The sequence below is a fragment of the Megalopta genalis genome, unplaced genomic scaffold, assembly GCF_051020955.1.
Source record: "Megalopta genalis isolate 19385.01 unplaced genomic scaffold, iyMegGena1_principal scaffold0050, whole genome shotgun sequence".
Classification (NCBI taxonomy): Eukaryota; Metazoa; Arthropoda; class Insecta; order Hymenoptera; family Halictidae; genus Megalopta; species Megalopta genalis.
In genome coordinates, this window is record NW_027476119.1 from 1,267,471 (window position 1) to 1,288,250 (window position 20,780).

The 20,780-nt window shown below is 37.9% G+C and overlaps 3 protein-coding genes and 1 long non-coding RNA gene across 8 annotated transcripts; 1 reads left to right on the forward strand and 3 right to left on the reverse strand.

Annotated features, from left to right (window-relative positions):
- Positions 1 to 186: 186 nt before the first annotated feature.
- LOC117226682 (uncharacterized) lies at positions 187 to 14,028 on the forward strand. 2 transcript variants are annotated; one of them, XR_004491854.2, is made up of 3 exons: positions 187 to 271; positions 10,834 to 11,788; positions 13,005 to 14,028. It is a non-coding gene; the product is annotated as an uncharacterized LOC117226682 (long non-coding RNA). The 2 variants fall into 2 exon arrangements; XR_013035522.1 differs by lacking the exon at positions 187 to 271 and adding an exon at positions 9,826 to 9,961 and having other exon boundaries at positions 10,181 to 11,788.
- On the reverse strand, positions 7,920 to 9,744 carry LOC117226681 (NPC intracellular cholesterol transporter 2 homolog a). The gene is made up of 3 exons (XM_033481272.2): positions 9,615 to 9,744; positions 9,039 to 9,203; positions 7,920 to 8,298 (listed from the first exon to the last, which is right to left on the reverse strand). Exons 1-3 carry the CDS (start codon positions 9,631 to 9,633, stop codon positions 8,033 to 8,035), a joined length of 450 nt encoding a protein of 149 aa, XP_033337163.2. The 5' UTR covers positions 9,634 to 9,744; the 3' UTR covers positions 7,920 to 8,032.
- Positions 10,488 to 17,644, reverse strand: sro (SDR family oxidoreductase shroud). Of its 3 annotated transcripts, none has more exons than XM_076527909.1 (6): positions 16,926 to 17,644; positions 16,466 to 16,676; positions 15,011 to 15,292; positions 13,007 to 13,312; positions 11,547 to 11,778; positions 10,488 to 10,996 (listed from the first exon to the last, which is right to left on the reverse strand). In XM_076527909.1, the coding sequence occupies exons 2-6, from the start codon at positions 16,596 to 16,598 to the stop codon at positions 10,753 to 10,755; spliced, it is 1,197 nt and encodes a 398-aa protein (XP_076384024.1). In that variant the 5' UTR covers positions 16,599 to 16,676; positions 16,926 to 17,644; the 3' UTR covers positions 10,488 to 10,752. The 3 variants fall into 3 exon arrangements, with proteins under 3 accessions (XP_076384024.1, XP_076384026.1, XP_076384025.1); XM_076527911.1 differs by having other exon boundaries at positions 16,803 to 17,644; XM_076527910.1 differs by having other exon boundaries at positions 16,466 to 16,703; positions 16,803 to 17,644.
- Positions 17,645 to 17,818: 174 nt separating this feature from the next.
- LOC117226680 (zinc finger protein-like 1 homolog) lies at positions 17,819 to 20,202 on the reverse strand. Of its 2 annotated transcripts, none has more exons than XM_033481271.2 (4): positions 20,184 to 20,202; positions 19,608 to 19,735; positions 19,039 to 19,344; positions 17,819 to 18,960 (listed from the first exon to the last, which is right to left on the reverse strand). In XM_033481271.2, the coding sequence occupies exons 2-4, from the start codon at positions 19,707 to 19,709 to the stop codon at positions 18,415 to 18,417; spliced, it is 954 nt and encodes a 317-aa protein (XP_033337162.2). In that variant the 5' UTR covers positions 19,710 to 19,735; positions 20,184 to 20,202; the 3' UTR covers positions 17,819 to 18,414. The 2 variants fall into 2 exon arrangements, with proteins under 2 accessions (XP_033337162.2, XP_076384027.1); XM_076527912.1 differs by lacking the exon at positions 20,184 to 20,202 and adding an exon at positions 19,903 to 19,921.
- Positions 20,203 to 20,780: the final 578 nt, after the last annotated feature.

Consider the following 20,780-nt stretch of genomic DNA (forward strand, 5'->3'; position numbering starts at 1 on the left):
AAAGCTGATCCCACCTCTCTTTCCATTCAGATAACATCACCCTCTCTCTCTCTCTCTCTCTCTCTCTCTCTCTCTCTCTCTCTCTCTCCCTCTCTCTCTCTCTCTCTCTCTCTCTCTCTCTCTCTCTCTCTCTCTCTCTCTCTCTCTCTCTCTAATGCCCAGCACTTTTTTAATATGCGACTAGTACTGAAGTACAAGTGTCATATGGGACTTAGTTATTCTGTGTCGCACGAGTTGTCACATGTACACCTGCTACACTCTTTGCAGTCAGGTAATAAAATATATTGTATTTGGATTGTTTGTGTACCGACATTCGAATGCGTACAATTAATTTCCTAGAGAATAATAAGGAACAGCCTTATTCTACAATCTCCGTGCGGTGAACGATCTCATTGCGACGTTTAATGAATAATAATAATAATAATAACAATAATAATAATAATAATAATGAATAATAATCCTCAATTTGCATGGACTTAAACTTTCGATGCAGCATTTATATTCAATTGAATCTTATTTGAGTCTGGTTATCGAGTCAAGACGCTGAGCGATGATTTCAGTGTTTCCGGGGCATGCATGATCGCATACATCTTACCGGACAGATCGTAAACTCGTTTACGAGATTGAGGTTAGGTGTCATTCGAAGAAGATCATAGACATTCGTCTCTCTTTCCTTCTCCTAATCGGCAAGACAGCCGCAGCGGGGGGAAATTCGCTTTAATTCAGAGTGTATTAACCTTGCTGCACGCTTCTGCCCTCGTTGATCACGGTTAATTAAGCTCGGTCAAGCGGAGAGTACTTTTTTCACGAATTTCGCCTGACCCGGGAACGTTTGAATCACCGGCAGAATTGCGTACATCGGTTGTGCGTCGAACGTTCGATTGATTTAAAAAATCGAGAAATAGTATTTAAAAATTGGATTTTTAAAAAATAACCTATACAATGAAATATTTTCTCATATATCCTCTAACTTCCTTCATGAAAACACGTTTATTAAAGTCCGATTTTACCAACTTAACGTGGCTTTCGTGTGACAAATTGACACACAAGACTCTTCTCGCATAAAATATTATCACACCTTTACGTTGTACGCTTTTCCATTGATAATAACAAATACATATACTCCATGTTAAAAAAATAAAAATCATAAAGTCTGAGATCGATTTTCCTAAAAATAGCAGAATAATATACTCTGAAACTTGAAAATAATGTCAAATTGACACTAGGGACGCGGTCGAGGGTTCAGCTTTATGAGTTTCCGTTTCGTACCAGTTTTTTTTCCACATTAGCTTGTAAACACTTCTTACGTTTTATGTATCGTATCACATAGATATTTTAGATCATAAGTACTGTCAGACGGTAAACAAGTTGAAGAACTCCGTTCATTGCAGCCTTCTTGAACCCCATCGTTATCACAATGTCCATAAATACAGTTTTCCAAGTGGGAAAAGAGCTGAGAGAAATTATACCAAGAAAAGAATACACAAAAGTGACTACGGAGATCGGTTCTCTAAATCGAGCCACGTAAAAATGGCACGGTAACGTGTACGCGACAGGGGCTATTTATTTTCGACCAGGAAGGATGTTCGAATCGACTTATTTCGTAAATGTCACGCCTAATTAATTTTCCACGACTGGGTACGAAAGTGTCGCCGAGTTTCCGACTCTATTCTTCCGGTCTCATTCGTTCCGCGCTCACGTAGCTGCATGTTACCAGCACTTGACGATCCGATAGGATTGCATAGGTATTGTACAATACTTGAAGCGAGACGTGGGCGGAACGCGAACTCACCGAGTTTTATGTAAAAGTCGGTTCCGGCGATGATGGCTGACCTACTAATAATTGAAAACCGGGAAAAATTTCCCTCGGCTCGGCGTTAATTCGCGTCCTCGTCGGATCCGAACTAGCCGGTTATTACCTGACGTTCTCGATAACGCGATTCGGTATCGGGGATGGCGAAAAAAGTCGGCATCGAAAAGGGAAAAGCAACCGTTTTTAAGCTGCGAAGGTCCGGGATGCTGTTCGAAGTGCAGTGAAACGCGGGTCTCATTAATCTCTCGCGGTACGAAATCTCTGGGCCGCGTTCCGCACGCATATACACACGGTCATTTTTCAAGCCGGTGCATTACTGTCGGATGCACCGGGTGAGAGAGGAGAGGACTCGTGTCCAAAAGAGCCCGAGCCGAACTAAGTGCATGCGAAGTTCCAGTCTCCTCTATTTATACACACGCGCGATTTCATGCCGCGAAAACAATTCCTCGTTGACGCATTTGTACGTGCAATGATCGTCGATCAAGCGCATCGGTTTGTTTAGTATTTCATTTGAATACAATAGCCTACAAGTTGTAACATTTTGCTCGGTTTGCTTCGTGTACGTTTCGTTTATAATGCGCCTGCATCGTGCCGATTTGCACGTAGCATTGAATAATCGGACACTAAAATCGCAATATAGGTTCATCAATGTTGCCACTCGGTAACGAGTAGTGTTCCGCTAATGATCGCGTCTGCGTTAATTAACACTTCCGAGTCACCCTGCCGAGCCAATCAGCTTTTTATTTTTCCTCCGATCATCATTCGAAATGGTACTTACTAGAAAATACGAGCAGGTGCAATTTGGAAAATTTATTCGGCTGTCCCTTGCGATTGATACATTTTACGCACTGATGTGCGAATAAGCACATCAAGGTAACGAAACCTCGCTCTATTTATTTAGCTTCGATAGTTGGTTGCGTAATAGTCTCGTTATTGACAGCCTGAATGCGATTTCGGGGTTGGAAACGAAAATATCGATAGACATCGATGTATGGATTTGTAGTAGCGGCGTTTATTGGTGCTTATCAATAACGTTATCGTTAAGCGGCAACTCCGCGGAGGAAGCATCGGTGGCCGGTGGGCCAATCGCAACCTATTTGTTTCCAGACTGGTTCGTACGCGAAGCACGCCCAACCCCGAGATCATTATCATTACTGACTTCGTTCGGATCGGTATTACGTACGCGTGCCATAAAGTTGTAGCCACTGAGGGGTGGCAAGACAGCGGAAAAAGAGGGATAAGGAATATACGAACGGAAGAATGCGAGCCCCCTGTGTAGTTTCCGTGGGTCGGCATTACATATCCATTTCACGCTCTTTCCCTCCTGCGGTCGAACCGGAGTCAGCGATGGCTGCGAAACCAAACAAAACTTAACACGTTGGTAGTTAATATTACCTATTCAACATGGCTACCGGCAAACCTCAACTCGTCTCACTCATATTCGCTATATTAAATTTTAGTATTAGTCACGGCCGTCAGAAATTAAATCATCGATAGACTGCGGATTTGTATGCAAAATAAAAATTATTAGCTAATGTAGGAACCATACAGACATTTCCTTCTTTTATTAATAATTTGATTGAGTCGAACATAATACAACGCTATCTGTAAATTATTTTTCAAAGACTCATATGGTTCAATTGCTTTGCGATTGACCATTTTAGAATTGACTTTCTATTTTTGTAAACCAGTGAGCAGCAGAATGTCTAGTGCGTAACGTGTTAATGTTTCTCTGAAGTTTCGAGAACATCGCATAGTACTAGCGGTAGTGTTTCTGTTTACGCTTCGCAGAATATTGCTGGTCCTTTGTGACCATTCACCCCTCTGGCCTCGTAAGCTTTAGGTTCCTCGTTATCGTCTGATGTGGTCAACGAGGTAAACGATAGCCGAATGCTGAACAAATTAGTTCTGAAATTAAATCATTATTAGAGACCACCACGTATAATTAGCCCTCAACATTCTTGGAACATTCTGTGGATAGAAAAGTTTCAATTCGAAAGAACGATATGAAACGTACAGGGTGTCCCAAAATTATGGTACTTCCGGGAAGTGAGGAGTTCCTGAGATCATTCGGAGTAACTATTCTCTCAGCGGAAGTGCAATCCGCGGCTTCTTTTACGAGTTATTAACAAAATACACTGACCAATAAAGGGCGAGATTAGCTCGCGCGAGCCAATGAACGGAACTGGGTTTCGTCCGCTCGTCGAAACGGTTTCTCGACAACATTTCTCGTTAATAACTCGTGAACGAAGCCGCAGATTGCATTTTCGCCAAGGAAAAAGTTACTTCAAATGATCTCAGGAACTTCTCATTTCCCGGAAGTACCATAATTTTGGGACATCCTGTAAATATAACTTTTACCATCCTCTGCTGTATTCATAAAAACTTACATTGATAGTGTTTGGTCCAAAAAGATGTTTTTAACATTGTTAGTCATTCTTTGTCGTTAATAAGTTCATTCTAATATGTAATATGTAATGTTGATTGATAACAGTAATTGCTGAATATAGACAAGAGTGAAATTGAATTTTTAATGTCATTTGAAACATACAAATGAAATCTATATTTAGTTGATTATCGTTCGAAAGTTTCATAACGAGTCCGACACCGCAAGGGGAAGATTATGTGGAAGAATATATTAATTAATATAAAAATGCGAAAGAAAAAGCAAAAATTTGTTTGTAGAATTCAATAAATCTTACTCCAATAAGGTGGTCATTGAAAGAGTTATTGTTAGCTTAATACATGGTCTGGGTCGCACAGACGTGAAACACCGTAAAAGAATGAAAACGTAGATTCCATAATTTTCTTAGATTTCACATTGGAGACTTGAATTGGTGGGAGCCACGAAAATATCTGTTCGTCTAATTATTGAGACACCATTCGAGAGGCCGGTTCCGTTTCCTCGTATCCTCAAAGCTCGAGGGCCATCAATCGCCAAACAAGGGGTGCGATGTGTGTCATAAAACAGGTCTAAAGAGATTCCGCCCAAAGGGGAGAGACAATGTGTAGGCGGTTGGTCAATTTAATTAAATTAATTGGTTGATCGTTACGACGGTACACAGCTCGGAAGTCACACGCGTCCTTCTGCAGAGGGTGTGCACCTTGCGTCAATCGTTTACAAATTTGTCGGTCCATCCGATTGGCCGACACTTGTCCTTGACATTATTCCGGCCGAGTGACGTCCGCTTGCACGTAAGATAAAATAGAAACGACACGTGTACCTGGCCGTCAACGTCATTAAGTGCTTTGTGCGCGGCTCACAGTCGGGCAGCTGAAAGAATTAACATGGTGGGGGTAGTTCCATGGACTGATGTTTACCCTTCCAGAAATTCTAATGGTACGATCACGTTACTATGTTCAATATACTTTTGTATGCTGGCTCAAATTGTGATCTTTACTGCCATTAAGTGCTCGATCTTTGTATGGACCCTCAATTGGTTGAATAGCCTGATTAGATTATGAATCTATTTCGACGATTCACGATGTGACTATGTTACTTATGGCAAAAGTTTTACCAGATATGATAAATTCTTCTTAATTGGCACTCAGATTCCGTACAAAAATGGACAATTTGGGAAGAGGCTTGAGAAGAGCCTTGCAACTCGTTTTTATAGTTACCGATTGTCAGCAACTAGAAAAACGAGCTGCAAGGCCCCTTTCTGTCCATTTTTATAGATTTCTTGTCCTCGTTTTTATAGTTGTTGAGAATCGGTAACTATAAAAACGAGCGACAAAGCTTGAATAATCGTATCTCCTCTCCCAAATTGTCCATATTTGTATACGATCTGAGCGTCAATTAGGGAGAATTTACTGTAATTGTTTCAAGTCATTAAAGCTGCAAGTGAGCAATCACCTTATAGTATAATGCGAATATTATTAAAATCTAGGACACCAGAGTGTAAATCGTGGATTTTCAAATAGGTAAAAACAAAGGTAAATAGAATCGTGATGTAAATAGCTGAAAACCGGATCAATGAAGAGGTATTTCAGAACAAAGCTGGAACAACGCTTTAGATAATCGAGAATTGCAATCTACTCCGAATTATCGAGTTATAGTTCGCGTTAGGTGCAGGTTCAAAGACATCGCTAGATATCTTTCACAGCCATGCGACCGGGTCGATCGTTGTACAGAGATGTGGGTCAGGCACACGCCCGAACCCCCTGGATTTTCATCTCGTCTCTTTCTCCGCCGGACACGCGTGTATAACCCGTAACTTTCATGGATGATCGTCTGTTCGCCATTTACGAAAACTCATCGATTATACGTCGAGGATGAACAGAGAGAAAAAACGCTTCAGAGCTCGGACGTCGTTACCCGGACGGAATGTCTATCGTATTGATTATGGTAGCACATCTATTATCGTAGCGATGCGTAGTTCATTCGGATAATCTTCGCCCGAAATCGTATTCGACGGCTAGACCGAATCATTAAATTCGTGAACAGTAGACTTTATGCGTTTCCGGTGCACGCGATTGCGCACGATTCGCTGCAACGGGAACTTGAAATTTAATGAACGGTCAGTTCTAGTCCAGTAAAACCCTTAACGAGGAACGATAAAATGTTCCTTAATTACTGGCGACTTGGAACGATATAGATAAATCTGAAACTTCGTGAACCAGAAGTTCATCGATTCGATAACACAGAATCTTTCGAAGTCAATCGTTTGTTGCAAACGCTACGCTGAGATTTCGGTCTAATTATTCACAATTTGCGTTGATGTTACTTCATTGTTACTTTAATGTTACTTCATTTATACTCTGCAGGAACAGTTCCCTCTAAAAATAATGATGCGAATCGTTTCTTAACCCCTTCACGACCAAGGGAAACATTTTTCCCGATTTTAAAATTGCTGATTGCCGTATTTAATTATTGATTATTTTTGGTACAAAAACGCAATTTGCCAGTACGCAACATGCAAAAAGCGGAAAAAAAATGAAAAGACATGCAAATTGTGTTAAACGCCGCATAGAAAATAGGACGCATAATATATGTATCATAATATATATACTTTGCTTCACACCCAAAAGAAATTGCTTCGCAGAATATCATAATTAGTACATCATTTTGTATAGTAATTTGTATTTCATAACTTTGTATTATTTTAATTAACATTTATAACCATATATTAACCATTATACATTTATAACCATTATATTAACCATATAATTTGTGTTACCTTTATAGTCCATTAAGAAAAATATTTTCTATAAAATTAAAAAAATAACTACATTTTTTTCTCATGATTTTTATTTATTTTACGTCTAAACAAACTAAATTAAACAATTACATACTAATATTTACTCTTAGCAACCTTACGGTCCTGTAAAGGTTAAAGGAGAGGCAGTGGAATATTTTAAAATTTGATACCTCCCTCCGCGAAGGATTACATCAGATCTATCATTTTTATCAGAGTTAAATATCTGAGTCGCATAATCTTTTATCTACTTCTCTGAAGTTTACCTGCGGATGCGGCGTGTGTTTTGAAAGCAGTAAAAGCGCAATTCATTTCAAACTCCATTAGAGAGATCCTTCATTTAATAGATCCTTCGGCCGCTAACTATCATAATGAATTCTGTAATCGGACCTTCTTATCGACCTTTCGCGCGATCAAGACTTCTCTCTAAATATACGTTCCTCCCTCCGAGACAAGAACTTTCGCAAGTGATTATCAGTTTCTTTAAACATTGGCCATTTAGCGACTATTCTCGGCAGCCATTTGTTTCTTGTTAAGCGTCGCATGTAGATGACGAATTTTACGGCGAAGTACACATGTTCTAAGCAAATCGTAAGCAACACAGTTCAATGAAAGTGTGTTCTCTTCTTTTCATTATTTTTAATAAGTTAGAAACAATAGAAATATTAACAGATAGACACTTCATGATCTAATCATTTTTGATCTGAAAGTGCTGATGGGGATCAGAATTTGCTCCTCTTCGTTTCTATCATAATTGATCTTTCAAAATTTCACTCCTTTCATTTTAATTATGCTATCTTGAAATTCCTGAACGAATCTATTTTCGCTAGCAGTAGTCCTATGCAACGACTCCGTTATATGTACAAATTCTTACAAATGCAGAATGGAAAGTGAACAAGACAATCAAATATTTAAATAATTAATTATATTTCATATTTAGATAAATAATGACATGTCCAATTCATCGATTAATAGTAGTTATAATTTGTCCAATTCGGAAAGCCGTAGTCCACTTGATCGTCTAGTCGACAACCTTAGCCGGGATTCTCAGGCACACCTGGACATCTCCGTGCTCGTCAATCAGAGACAGTTGGATGATCAGGGCGATCTTGGGATATATCTTCTCAACTGGCATCTTCAGCTTGTAGGTGACAACCTCACCCTTGTCCAGGGGGCATTCTGCGCCCACAAGACTCTTGCAGGCGTTCTGCTCGGGGAGCGGGTACTTGACGTGTCCGTTTCCAACTTGCACATCAACCTCGGGCCTCAGGGTCTTTGTGTTCGCAACTGTAACAGATTTTCAGACTGAGAACGACTATCCAACTCGCCCCTGAAGGCAGACGCAATACCCTTTCGGCCCTTTATCCGTGAATCCGAAATGGTCAACAGGACGATCAAAGTTCTACATTTAACAAAGCTAATCCGGCTAAATCGATACAGTTTAAACAAGATACAGATGGTTCCCAAAATTTCTGCACGAAATGAATTCCGTTTAACACTATGACTGTCACGGAAATGGGGGGATTTCTGAGGTCATTTCAAAAAGTTACTTCAAATGACCTCAGGGCCACCATTTTCGAATTGCGAGACATTTTTGTGGGACACCCTGTATACATTATAAACTATACATATGTATATTATAAAATATCTATATTATATTAAAGCATTATAGTATTTTTTAATTAAATAAAAATTGAAAGGTCAAATTGTAATTTTGTAATTTTCAAATCTGAGCAAGTGATTCGCAGTGAAAGTGTATAAATATTGTCCGACATTAAAAGTTTATTATCCAGTTTTCTAGGTGAAAGTCAAGACGCTAACTTGACACACTCGTTTCGAAACGCAGCTGTTTAAAGTTTCAAGTATCCATCTACGAGTATGAATTTGAAATCTATTTTATGTATGTATTTTCAAGAAGAAACGTAGTTGGTATTTTGTGAACATTAAACCACGGGATAGAGCAGAATCTTTTGAAAATGCAGCTTAGATTGGTTTTCGCAATCGTCTTGCGTATTATATTTACTTACGGACGGCGAAGTCGATGGCAGCTTCAACGTTGGAACCTCTCTTAAGGTCACAAGGAAGCTTGCTGCAGCCCACGATGTTGACATTCTTGGGAGCCGGACCATTCGCGCAGAGCTCGTGCGGCGACTGCATGGAGTCGGCGATGCAGAAAGCTGCGATGACGAGAACTGCAATCACCGGAAACATTTCGTTTCGTTATTACAGAACTACCGTACTCCCCTGAAATATCTTGGAGTTTTCAAATTTATTGGCAATCCGAGGGTTCTATGTGTTCCGTGCGCACTCTAGTTAATAAACTATGCGACAAAGTTTTTCGCAGTGCTGTGCGTGAAAATTGCGGCATCGAGAGATCACTAAGAGGAAACGTATTTTCATTTAGTATGCACGACAAATTGTGCAAATTGCTAAGCTTTAAGAAGACTAAAAAGTTGGTAGACTAGTTTATAAAAAAATCTGCGCTTTTATAAACATGTGCAGTATAGTTGTTGCAGTCTTTGAGAATAATATTTAATAATAATAATATTTAATATATTTGTTATATCTGATGGTAATGATAATTTTCAGTAATAGTTACTTACCGTAGTGGATGAATGCCATTTTACTGGTTGTTACGACTTGGAGACAACTGATAACTGCTCCATCCAAACAGCCGGTATTTATTTCGTGGTGCTATCTAATCGATTGGACGGGGGCAGTGGCAATCGTCATAAGAAATATTCAAAAACACTTGAAATCGTACACCTGACACCGGCAGACAATGAGCACCCGTTAGTTTACCGATAAAGACTAAATGGAAAGTCTTAAAATATCTCCAACGAATTGAGCTCGATATTAGATCGGAAAAATCGTCGATTTTCTTTGATAAACAACAATGTGTCAAGAGCCTCTCAAATAGATCCAACAGTCACATTTTATGTTATCGAAGGTACATAATTCCGTCTGCAGGTGTTCACTTGTATTTCGTATCGTTAGATGGAATCTATTAATTATCCTTCGAGAAGGATTAATCAAAGACCGAGTACTAAATATTGTTAATCTGAGAAAAGAGAAAACGCTAAAGACAAGATCAAATTCTAATTAGAGATCACTAAATTCATGATGTGACCTTTATACAAATTTAATACATTTTGTCTATTTTTTACAGAATCCACATTATTAGACAACGATCGTAATATTGAAGATTCAATAATTATATCTTATTCTCTCAATCCTTGGTCGAGAATTTATCATGTTAAAAGGTGGGAACTCTATGTTAATAAATAATGAACCAAAACAGAATTAGAATATTTATTTATTCAATCAAATAAAAAGGTAATCTATGCATAGCAGCATAATTTTCAAACTTTCATATGACGAATCTGTCAGATCGATCATTATTTATATTTTGTGGTCATGAATAATGAAAATAAAAAAAATTAATCCATATCGTTCACCGGTATAAATAACGAGAATTAAACGATATAAAGATATTTTATTCAGTCCAATCGGTACATTATAAGTTTCTTGAAGCTTGCTATTAGACTGCAGATCTTTATGCATATAGCGTATAAATGAACAAGATCTAACAGCATCTTTATTTTATTTGTACAATGAGTAATATTTTAGTTGTCCAAGAAAAGTTTTCCTTGATTCGAAATTTCGCAGAATGGTGTATAAAGATAAGAATTAGCACACAGATCCGCAGTCTGCTTATGTTGCAAAAGGATCCAGAAATCGTTAACATAGTTTCGTCACCGAATTCTGATTTCCTATTGTATTATTTTTATTCATTGAAGGACTCTCATTCTCTGCCGGCAGCTCTTCCTTCATGGGAGGATTCTGCGTCACTTCGGAACGGGAAGCATTCGTTTTCTTCGTCCAAGGAGGTGCCTGCACGAATTTCTGGACGAGCAGGTCGCGCACGCAGGACGGCGTTATCCTGAACAACGCGTGATACAGGAAGTATCGCCATGATTCATGTCTGGATCAATAATTAAACAGCTCCGTTAGTCTGAGATAATTAATCTCTAATTGCATGAATTGCTCGAGATATCTGGAACTAGGCGACCGATTCAATTTATTGAAGTGGCCAGGTGTTCTCGTGCAGGTGTCAGTTATCCGAATGGAAAATAAAACTACGTGAACTGTAGATAGCACAGATAACTGTCACTGGCCGTTGGTACGAAATACGATGAGCACTGTCAACGAAAGTTTCGCGTTCGTGTTCGAACAGTTCAGACGTGGTGCTAGAGAGATCGGTCGAATCGATCGGTATATATATATATGCTCGAAACAATTCGAAAGTCCATTAAGATTTGCCAAATATGTTTAACATTTTATTAACGTAGATTTCGAAATTAATATCTTATTAAAAAGAATTTACTAGCAGATTGCACATTCGAGAAGAAAACGCATTAAAGCTATCATCTCATTCTTCAAGATCTTCGAGTCGTTGTAAGAATACGATCTTCGAATTGTTTCGAGAAATCCTGCGATTCTTGCGAAGGGCTGTAATTTCAAAGCTGACGCACTTGTAAAGCGCTGACGGATATTTGTCAAGCAGTGCGCCTTCAAAGATCTCGTAGATCCTCGGGTCTGGCAGCTTTTCCAGGTTTCCACCGTGCGCTACGGATCCGAAATATTGCGAGTAGCTGGTGAAGTAATCACCGTAGAAAGTCCTCGCTTCCTCTGTCATCGACTTCCTCATCGTCTCGAAGTATTCAGTCTGCCGGGCCAATATGTTGCTCTCCCTGAAGAAAGACCCTGTGAGAAGGTACAATATAATATATTTCTCCTTCCAGTTCCGCGACTTTATCGAATATTATCGAATGATTTATCGGTAGAAGTCTTTATTCGAGAAGTCTTTCATAAAAAGTTTTCGATGCAATTCAAAGCAGTAGACGAATTAAAACAATTCAAGATTATTGAAGGGAGACATTAATGTTTACTTGACCACTGTTTCTTTAAATAGATGCAAATCATTTTTCTTTTAGTCTGGAATGTACTTATTACTGGATTGCGAATTTTATGCATTCATGAAAAAAAGATGAGTACAGTATTGACGCTAATTGACGCTCGGCTAATTGACAGGAAGAGGTGGTACGATTATTCGAGCCTTGCAACACGTTTTTATAGTTGTTGACAATCGTTAACTATAAAAACGAGTTGCAGGGCTCGAATAATCGTATCTCCTCTTTCCAAATTGCCCATTTTCGTTGACAAGCTGAACGTCTATACATCAAATTTAAAACAGTAGACCCATTAAGAAAATGTAGGACTGTCATTATATTATTTTCAAGTTAGTCAAATTGTTAAAGAAAGAAAGACGTTTCTACCTGACAAATGGTTGTTCGCATTCACAAATACAATTTTTATTTTGCTCGTATTATTATTGCACGTGGAAATAGGCAGGACGGTCTGTGGTATGGTTATTCGTGATACAAATAATGTCGGGCAAATCTTATGGCTCGAAATAACGCGAAAATCAAGAATATTAATCAGTATTGTGGATTTCACTATACAACATAAAGCACTGGTGTAATCAGTCTTTGCACCTGATACAAATGTCGGCTACTAATTATTATCAACGCTTATCGTGTTAACGCGTTTTTCTTAACCAGCTTAAAGCAATCGGGTAAATCAGCGATCCGTACGTACTGATTAATAATCAGTGATCATTAATTAAATGCACGCGTATTCGACTGATTTTCAAACACATTTTTCTCGGAAACAAAGCCTTCTACACAATTTAATTGTTCGCGATTTTCATCTTACAACGGCGGTTATTTACAACTGACGTGTGACGCTTGATTTTAAATATTTATTCAATATTTTTTTACGAAAATGTCTGTATAGATACAACAATTGGAAAATGTAAAATATGAAACTGGTCATACTGATCGCTATTTAATGTTAATATTGCGCGTCCGCTACTGTTTCGAGCCATAGAATCTGCCTGACTTCACTTATGCCGTGAATATTGATTACAGACCAGGGATAAAGCAGACGACCTTGACGCCATACTTCTTTAGCTCGAGCCTCATGGCGGTGGCCCAGGCTCCAATCGCAGCCTTGGTCCCGCTGTAAGCTGCCACCCCAGGGATCGGCTGGATGTTACAGTGGCTCGAGATTACAACAATCCGGCTGGAGTGCGCTCGGATCATCGGCATCAGTTCTCGAGTGATTCTCATCGTGCCAAGGAAATTGACTTCCACTTGACTCCTGATCTGCTCCTCTGTTTGCCATTCGAATTCACCGAAGATCATCAAGGCGGCATTATTGATCAAGCATCGCAGCTCTGTAAATAGATCATTCTAATATTCGTTAACCTACGGAGCTCTAATCCGTAATCAATCGCGTTATCGGAAACCGGATAAGCTCCAATCAGAGCCCAGCAAATCAAATTGTTACCCGGATATATTGATCGATAATTGTCCGACTACTTTTCTTAGTTTACAGCGTAGATTTTTCCCTCGTTTCAGCTTTTCTGAAATAATGCATGAAAATGGAAGATGTCGTATAAGTTCTGCAGTCTAATTACTGTTCGTTGAAATTAAATGCGATCGGCTCTGACATTTCCAATTCTCGTTGTTATTAATACTTTTATTAGCTGCTCGAATACCCAACAACCTCGGCTTGCTGAATATTAAAAATCTCCATTTGTTTACGCGTTCATACTGAAACTGTAATCATTACTTTGCATTAATTCCGGAGAGCGGCGTGATGAAAGCGTAACTCACTACCCGAGGCTGCTGTATAAACATGATATAGAACCTTGTACGCGTTATACAACATGCAAAATTCGTATGGTGGTGTAATGAACGGAACTCGGCTAGATTATTATCATGAAACCGTAATATACACAATTACTTCGCGTATAATTAATCCGAATGATATTTTGAGATCAACACAACGATATTGTGCATCATGCACATAAAATTCGATGCTTCTCTGTAAACTTAGCTTCGTTATCGCAGTAACGAATGCGCAACACATAAATTTGATTTCAGTGAATTCTTATCAGTAGACTGCGGATTTCCTACACAAATTCTCATTTTCATACGTCATATATCAAATGTGAATTTGAGAATACCGAAACAGAAAATACTGAATCGAAAGACAGCGATCAGCTTTAAACACTGAATTTTAATTACTAATTTTATATTCCGAGAATACATATCAACATTTGGACGTTTATGAAAGTACAGTAAATTCTCCCTAATTGATGCACAGATTGTGTATAAAAATGGACAATTCCGGAGATACGATTATTCGAGCCTCGTGGCTCATTTTTATAATTGTTGACAATCGGCGACTCCTCTTCCCAAATTATCCCAAATTTTTGTTTACAAGCTGAGGGACAATTGGGGAGAATTTACTGTATAGAGTAAAGATTAGAGTAGAGTAGACATGAAGTGTAATAACAAAAAATTAGAAGGCGAAGCAAGTACAGTAAATTCTCTCAAATTGTCCATAGCCTTACCGCTTTCCCTTCCTTTTCCCACCAAAAACCACCGTCATTTCTTCAGCTGCCAAAAATCGTATCTCCTCTTCCTGAATTGTCCATTTTTGTGCACAATCTGAGCGTCAATTATGGAGAATTTACTGTAATTCGATTTTAGTCCAATATTCTTCAATTCGACCACACTGTGAAGCGCGACAATTTTTTTCGAAATAAAATGGTGCCCGTACAGCTGTCGCAAATTCGAGAATTTACGCAAATCCACGAGAAAAGGTAGAATTGTTCACACCTCCCAAGGGCTTGGGAGAGTACGATAAGACTTCGGTTTAGCAATCCAGGGTCCAAAAACCCAGCAAGGACCAGTTTCAGTTTGTTTTTCTTCAAGTAGGAGACGTGAGCGTACCGTGGGAAGCCAGCCGAGCTTAACAGGTGGCATGAATAGAACGCGACAGTCGTACGGGTGTAACTATAAACCTCGCTCGTTGTAAGTATTCGGTCGCAATTCTTCTCAGAGTAAACAAAGGAGTAATTCACCTAAATTCTCCCGTTCCAAGATCGTCCGTACGGACTCTGCGAAGTCAGTCACGCTGATGGGTTTCGTAACATCCAGAGAATAAACAAACGCATCGTTCTCCATTAGCTTCTTCGCCCCAGGACTGTCACTTCGTAATACGCCGGCGATCACAGTCGCCCCTAATTGGCGACAGTGCAGGGCTAAACTGTATCCTAGTCCTGAATCGCAACCAGTCACGATGACCGCATCATTAGGGCGAATTTTGACTCGGGTCTTAATTCGAGAGTACAAATAGGTTCCACCTGAAAGGAAAGAGGATTTCTTCCAAGTCGCTGTGATCACTGTAAGTATTGCTCGATTAATACCCATGCTTTATAATATCATGTCAGATCGGATACTTTCAGAATCCATGATTGCTTTACACTTGAAATTAGAAAATTATGCTTCATTTATAATTTATATCTTAAAGAAGTATCAGAAAGAACCGGAAACCGGAAAGAATTCGAAAATTATACGGTATTTAAAAAATAATTCAATTCTTTTTTCCGGGGAACAAAATATAATATTATATTTTAGTTTCTATATATAATAATTTGCCGTAGGCAAAAGAAATTTAATATTTGTTTTAACTCTAAAACTGTGAAAATAATATATACAAATATTAAATTTCTTTTGCCTACAGCAAATTATTTCTGATTAAATATGTGCTTTGCGAAAGTTCGACAGTGTCTTCGTGTAATCTTGCACTTATGAGACAGATTTTATCCTATCGATTTTAATTTATACTACAATGTATAGTGTTTGTAACGAGTCATCGACTTTTCTGCTGATGTGAGATCCGGATAGAAGGATATACAAAACCAGTAAGTAGATAAGAGTGAACACGCGGCAGTAGAGATTTTGTGTAATATTGAATAATGTATCATAACCCGTTCCGTGCCACGTGTCTCACCAGTAGTACATGCTTACATGTTTATTGAATACGCTAAAAAAATAGTTTATAACAAATTTAAGACGGAAGAATTAATTTCCACCACAAGAATGGGTCAAGATTAGCTTTGTTGCATTGTTATATATGTATATACGATAATTAATAATTACATATAATATATCAAGTTTCAACCAAAATATCAAATGGCCAGAGTGACAAGTCAAGTAAAAACAGCTCGGTACGGAACGTGTTAAAGATACGAATCTGTGTAATATCCTACTACTAGTGTAACAAGTATTTGGCAACACTTGCTCAAGGTCAGAAAGTTTCACCCTCTTACACATTTATAAAAATATTTATCTGAACTTCTAGAACTTCTAGAGAATATTGTAAGAATTTCGATTTAATCTATCAATTTTTAGAGATGTATATATATACATATACATAGTATACAATGTATAACTGATACAATTAAATAAGAAAAGAAGTATGTTGATAAATAAAGATCTAATATAACACAAGGGTTTTTTTTGCTTTCACTTACCGATACAACACAAGGAAACAGCCGACGCAACATATTTGTGTCCCCTGTTCCACGAATAAATAAAACCAAGTGAGGTCGCAAGATCGACGGCGAGTATTGTAGAATGTTTTCTCAAGTGTTTCACTATTTCCATCTTCGAATTGACCCGACCTTGGTGGTTGGTAAGTCACCCCAACGGTAACACAGCTCTTGTATCCCGGCGATTGAATCTCTATCAAGATTTATCCATATACATATTCTGTATTTTCAAACAATATTTAAAATCACCGAATAAAAAGATTAATACAATATCTTGTACCCGGTGTACACAAACCGCGCGAGAAGGAAACAAACTAACGTTTCGCGTTATCATTTTATAACAAGTACTGTTCCTTTTATAGCAAGGTAGCACGTGGATTACAAATGGTGTGCACTCTGCGGCTGATCTAATTGTAAGGGCCCAATTTAAAACAGCAGTTACCGTAAAATCGCTCGACGCACACGCGTAAACAATAAATATCCGAATGTAACGAACGAGCACAAGGTTGAAACGATCCTGTTCTCGTCCTAACAGCAAATGGCTGCTATGGGACGTGAAAAGAAAGAAAATAAACTGCCCCACTCTGCTACCGTTCGTTACGGTGCTCCTTTTTTGAAATTCAAACCGGAGGATCAGATCTGTTCGTGAGGTTCACAGAAACGTTTACCGTTCAAGATAAACAAGCACTGCTACGGAATCAATTTCAACGAGTACGTTCTTCATACTGTTCGCCATAAAAAGTGTCCTACTAAAAATAACTAGAAATCAAAGATTTCATCGGAAAAAAAATCAATTGATTTCAAACGGTGCACCATGAATGATTTCGAAGTTCGTTTATTTTATCGAAACTTAGAATTAATCAATTTTTAACAGGAGTGTTTTGGTACTTTACAGTATATAAAAAAGCTCTATCTTCAAAAAAGCAGTGATCATATTATAATTTTTTGTTTGGCAGTTCTCTCTAATTAAACAAGACACCCTATATACAGTTATCAATGAGAGAAATTGGAAAGAATTCAGTTCCTTGAATAATTACTGATGCTGTTTCACCGTGTGAATTTATTCTAAAGACAAAATTTATGATTCGTTTCATTATATCGTCGAATATGAAGGTATCTGGAGGCGCCGATCTAATTGGCTAAGAGGTTTTAATATTTCATGGGGGAAACGTTTCTTGGATCCGTCGCTAGACTCTCATTTGAATTGCAATCACGGTCACGTCTTGCGTGAATAAATCGATTACCATGAATTTTCGGAATTGTATCTCCGGTGTTATTTCCACCAAAGAAGATACTGACACTAGGAACTATTCAGAAAATGTATTTCCTACAATGTTTAAATACAATACGATTTTTTTTTATTAGATACAAATTGGAAATATCTGAACTTTCTCGACCGGTCAATCAGTTGAGAGATCAGAGATTTAAATTTGGAATAAATTATAATTTCGGCTTAAAACAAATATAACTACATACGTATATGACTAAACCAATCCGTTTCGAATCGAAATCACAAACGTGGAATTCTTATCAACTGAATTTGGGAAACCTGGCAGCCATTTTTATTCACGCTATCGCACACATTAGTATAAAAAGAACTAACGGTTTGTTTAAGAACGTACGCAGTGTTTTTGGAAAATGTTTGCAAATATTTACGGAGCGAAATATACAACACAGTTATAAGGCATACTTTACATGAAAATTAATAGATGTTAGTTCTAACAATACAGTGTACCTTAAACTAATTATTCACGTTGAATGAAAATCATACTTCCGACGATACACGTTTTTCGTTTGACTGATAACTCGTCAGATCGGCTATATTACACGCGTCATATTGCCATAAGCTGGCATTCATTCCATTCGCTTTATACTCAATTGTTCCTTTCGAATCTTTCTTTAAAGGTTTGAGTACATTAAATGCCGACAGATTAGTCGGCAACTATAACATTAGGATTCGCGTGAAGGTCGTAAGACGGGTCCCCATCAGTGGCCATTCTTCCAAGCCAAGAGAACAAAATTAAAATTCCGATAAATGTTAATATGCCCATAACGCCTATCATTGCGTATCTTTTATACAATGCCCCCGGTGAATTCCTGCGTCTCGGTGGTGGACTAACTATGAGCTTCCACCACCTTAAGAACCATTCCATGGCCGACTTCCTCTTGTATTTGTTCTCGTCGTGATCGAACGATATCTCTTTCGGATCGTCATAAGCCTCACAAACTTTTCGTGATGTCGGGTTGGACAATCCCAAGGACGAGTCGATATTTACAATAGAATAAGGTGGACCCATTTTCTGACTGTTTAAATGCACATTATTAATATTTGTGTGTACTGAATTAACACTACTAGAAGTGCGTGATGTGGCTACTGTAGGAATCGATGAGGTTGTTATATGATTTTGGTACGATGTAGATTCTACTCTTAGAGGTGGACGCTCTTGCTCTGGTTTCTGCTCTCGATCTTCACTGAGCTGTAATAGAAATAATATATTTGTACAATATTTTCATATTATAAATATATCTAATATGCAATCGATTGAAATATATACCAAAGGTAAGCCAAGACCAGCTCTTGCCCAATTAACTCCTGCTAATTTCTCCCTCAACACATCAGCTACAGGGGATACTAATATTGAATTTGGAAAAATGCACTCCTTGCATGCTGGACAAGTATATCCTGCGGGTGCTGTTATCGATGGCATTTCCCTGGCATATTTATCCAAACATGCCCAATGAAACATGTGGTAGCAAGTTAGCCGAACACAGTCACCTTCATTTAAGTTCACCGAGCATAAGGTACAGATAGGATTGTAGTCATGATCGTGAAGCCATAAGATATATGACTGTACAATACACTGAAAAAGATATAAAGTATTATAAAGATACAAGCAGGTGTTTATTAGAAGAAAATACATATACGTATTATTCAAAGCTACACATTATTTGTTAACATTTGTGTAAATAATTTTGCAAAATCGAATGTTTTTGTTGAGAAATTTTTTATGTAAACTGTACATAAACATTCAATTATTAGTAGCATTGATTTAATGCGATTGCGTCACTGAGATTCTAGACGGATTTACACTTCTGCATTTATATTAAATCCATTACAACCTACCTTTGAATGATTCGTAACCATACAGTGTTCGCAAACATTAACACGGTGTTCAAAACAAAATAAATTGGTTACTCTCCGTTTCGGACACTTGCACAGCCCCATGTTTTGTGAATTCAACACATTCACAGCTGCAAATAATTCAGAAGAACAAAATGAGGGCCTAGTTAATAAACAGCACTCCTACAAATTGGTCTTTTCACATGACATATCGTAGTAGTCTCATGACAATTTCAATCTTTATGTAGTGTGACACGGCTCCATGTTTCATCGGCCACGTCGTCTGACATTTACCTACCACGAGAAATAGAGAAGAAAGCACCAATAAGATTTTTCTGCCGTATCTCACCAGCGAATCATCGTCTCTCTTTAACAACATAGGCATGGACGATATATAAGAATAGATCTAACATTCAATATATGTACTTCTGTGATTCAATTCTATGAAATATAAGTGCTTTATTACCGCTTTCAACCATCCACAATTTAATCAGCAAATTACTTAATGGCGTATTCCTTTTAAATTATCTATACAAATTATTAAAACATTTTTTAAACATAATTACGAATGATTCTTACCATTTTTGCTATGTATGTAGTATTAAAAATTCCGGCAAATATCATCTGGTCGCCATGACATGTAGTGGCAAAACACTCGAACCATTCGTCAAAATTATCTACAGATGATAATGCTAAGAACATAGACTTAGAATCCGTACAGATATTGCATGAAATGCTGTTTTGTCTCAGGATCTGAATTACCGACTCTGTAGAAAATGCTGCGATACGATAGAGATAGTCTATAAAAATAATTACACTATGTCGTATTTCTGTAGTACATGTTTCATAAATACTAATTCTACTATTTACATATTCGTATCGTACACGCTTATTGCCTCCAAGTAATATTCAGCACTCGTAGTGGAAATGAAATATATGTATAGGATATTCACTTCTTGCTAACATGCCTATTTTTTCATGAACTATCGATAATGATGATCGCGACACGAAATGGTAAGGAGGCTCTAGAGCCTTTCAAAGCTGAGACAGAAAGCCTATAAGATATAAGATGCAATGTCTGTCAGATTACGGATCCTAAGTTTATCGACAATATTAATTAACAATTTGTATTAATTTGTAATTCTGTTGATTAATAATTTGTAACTGGATGGATCG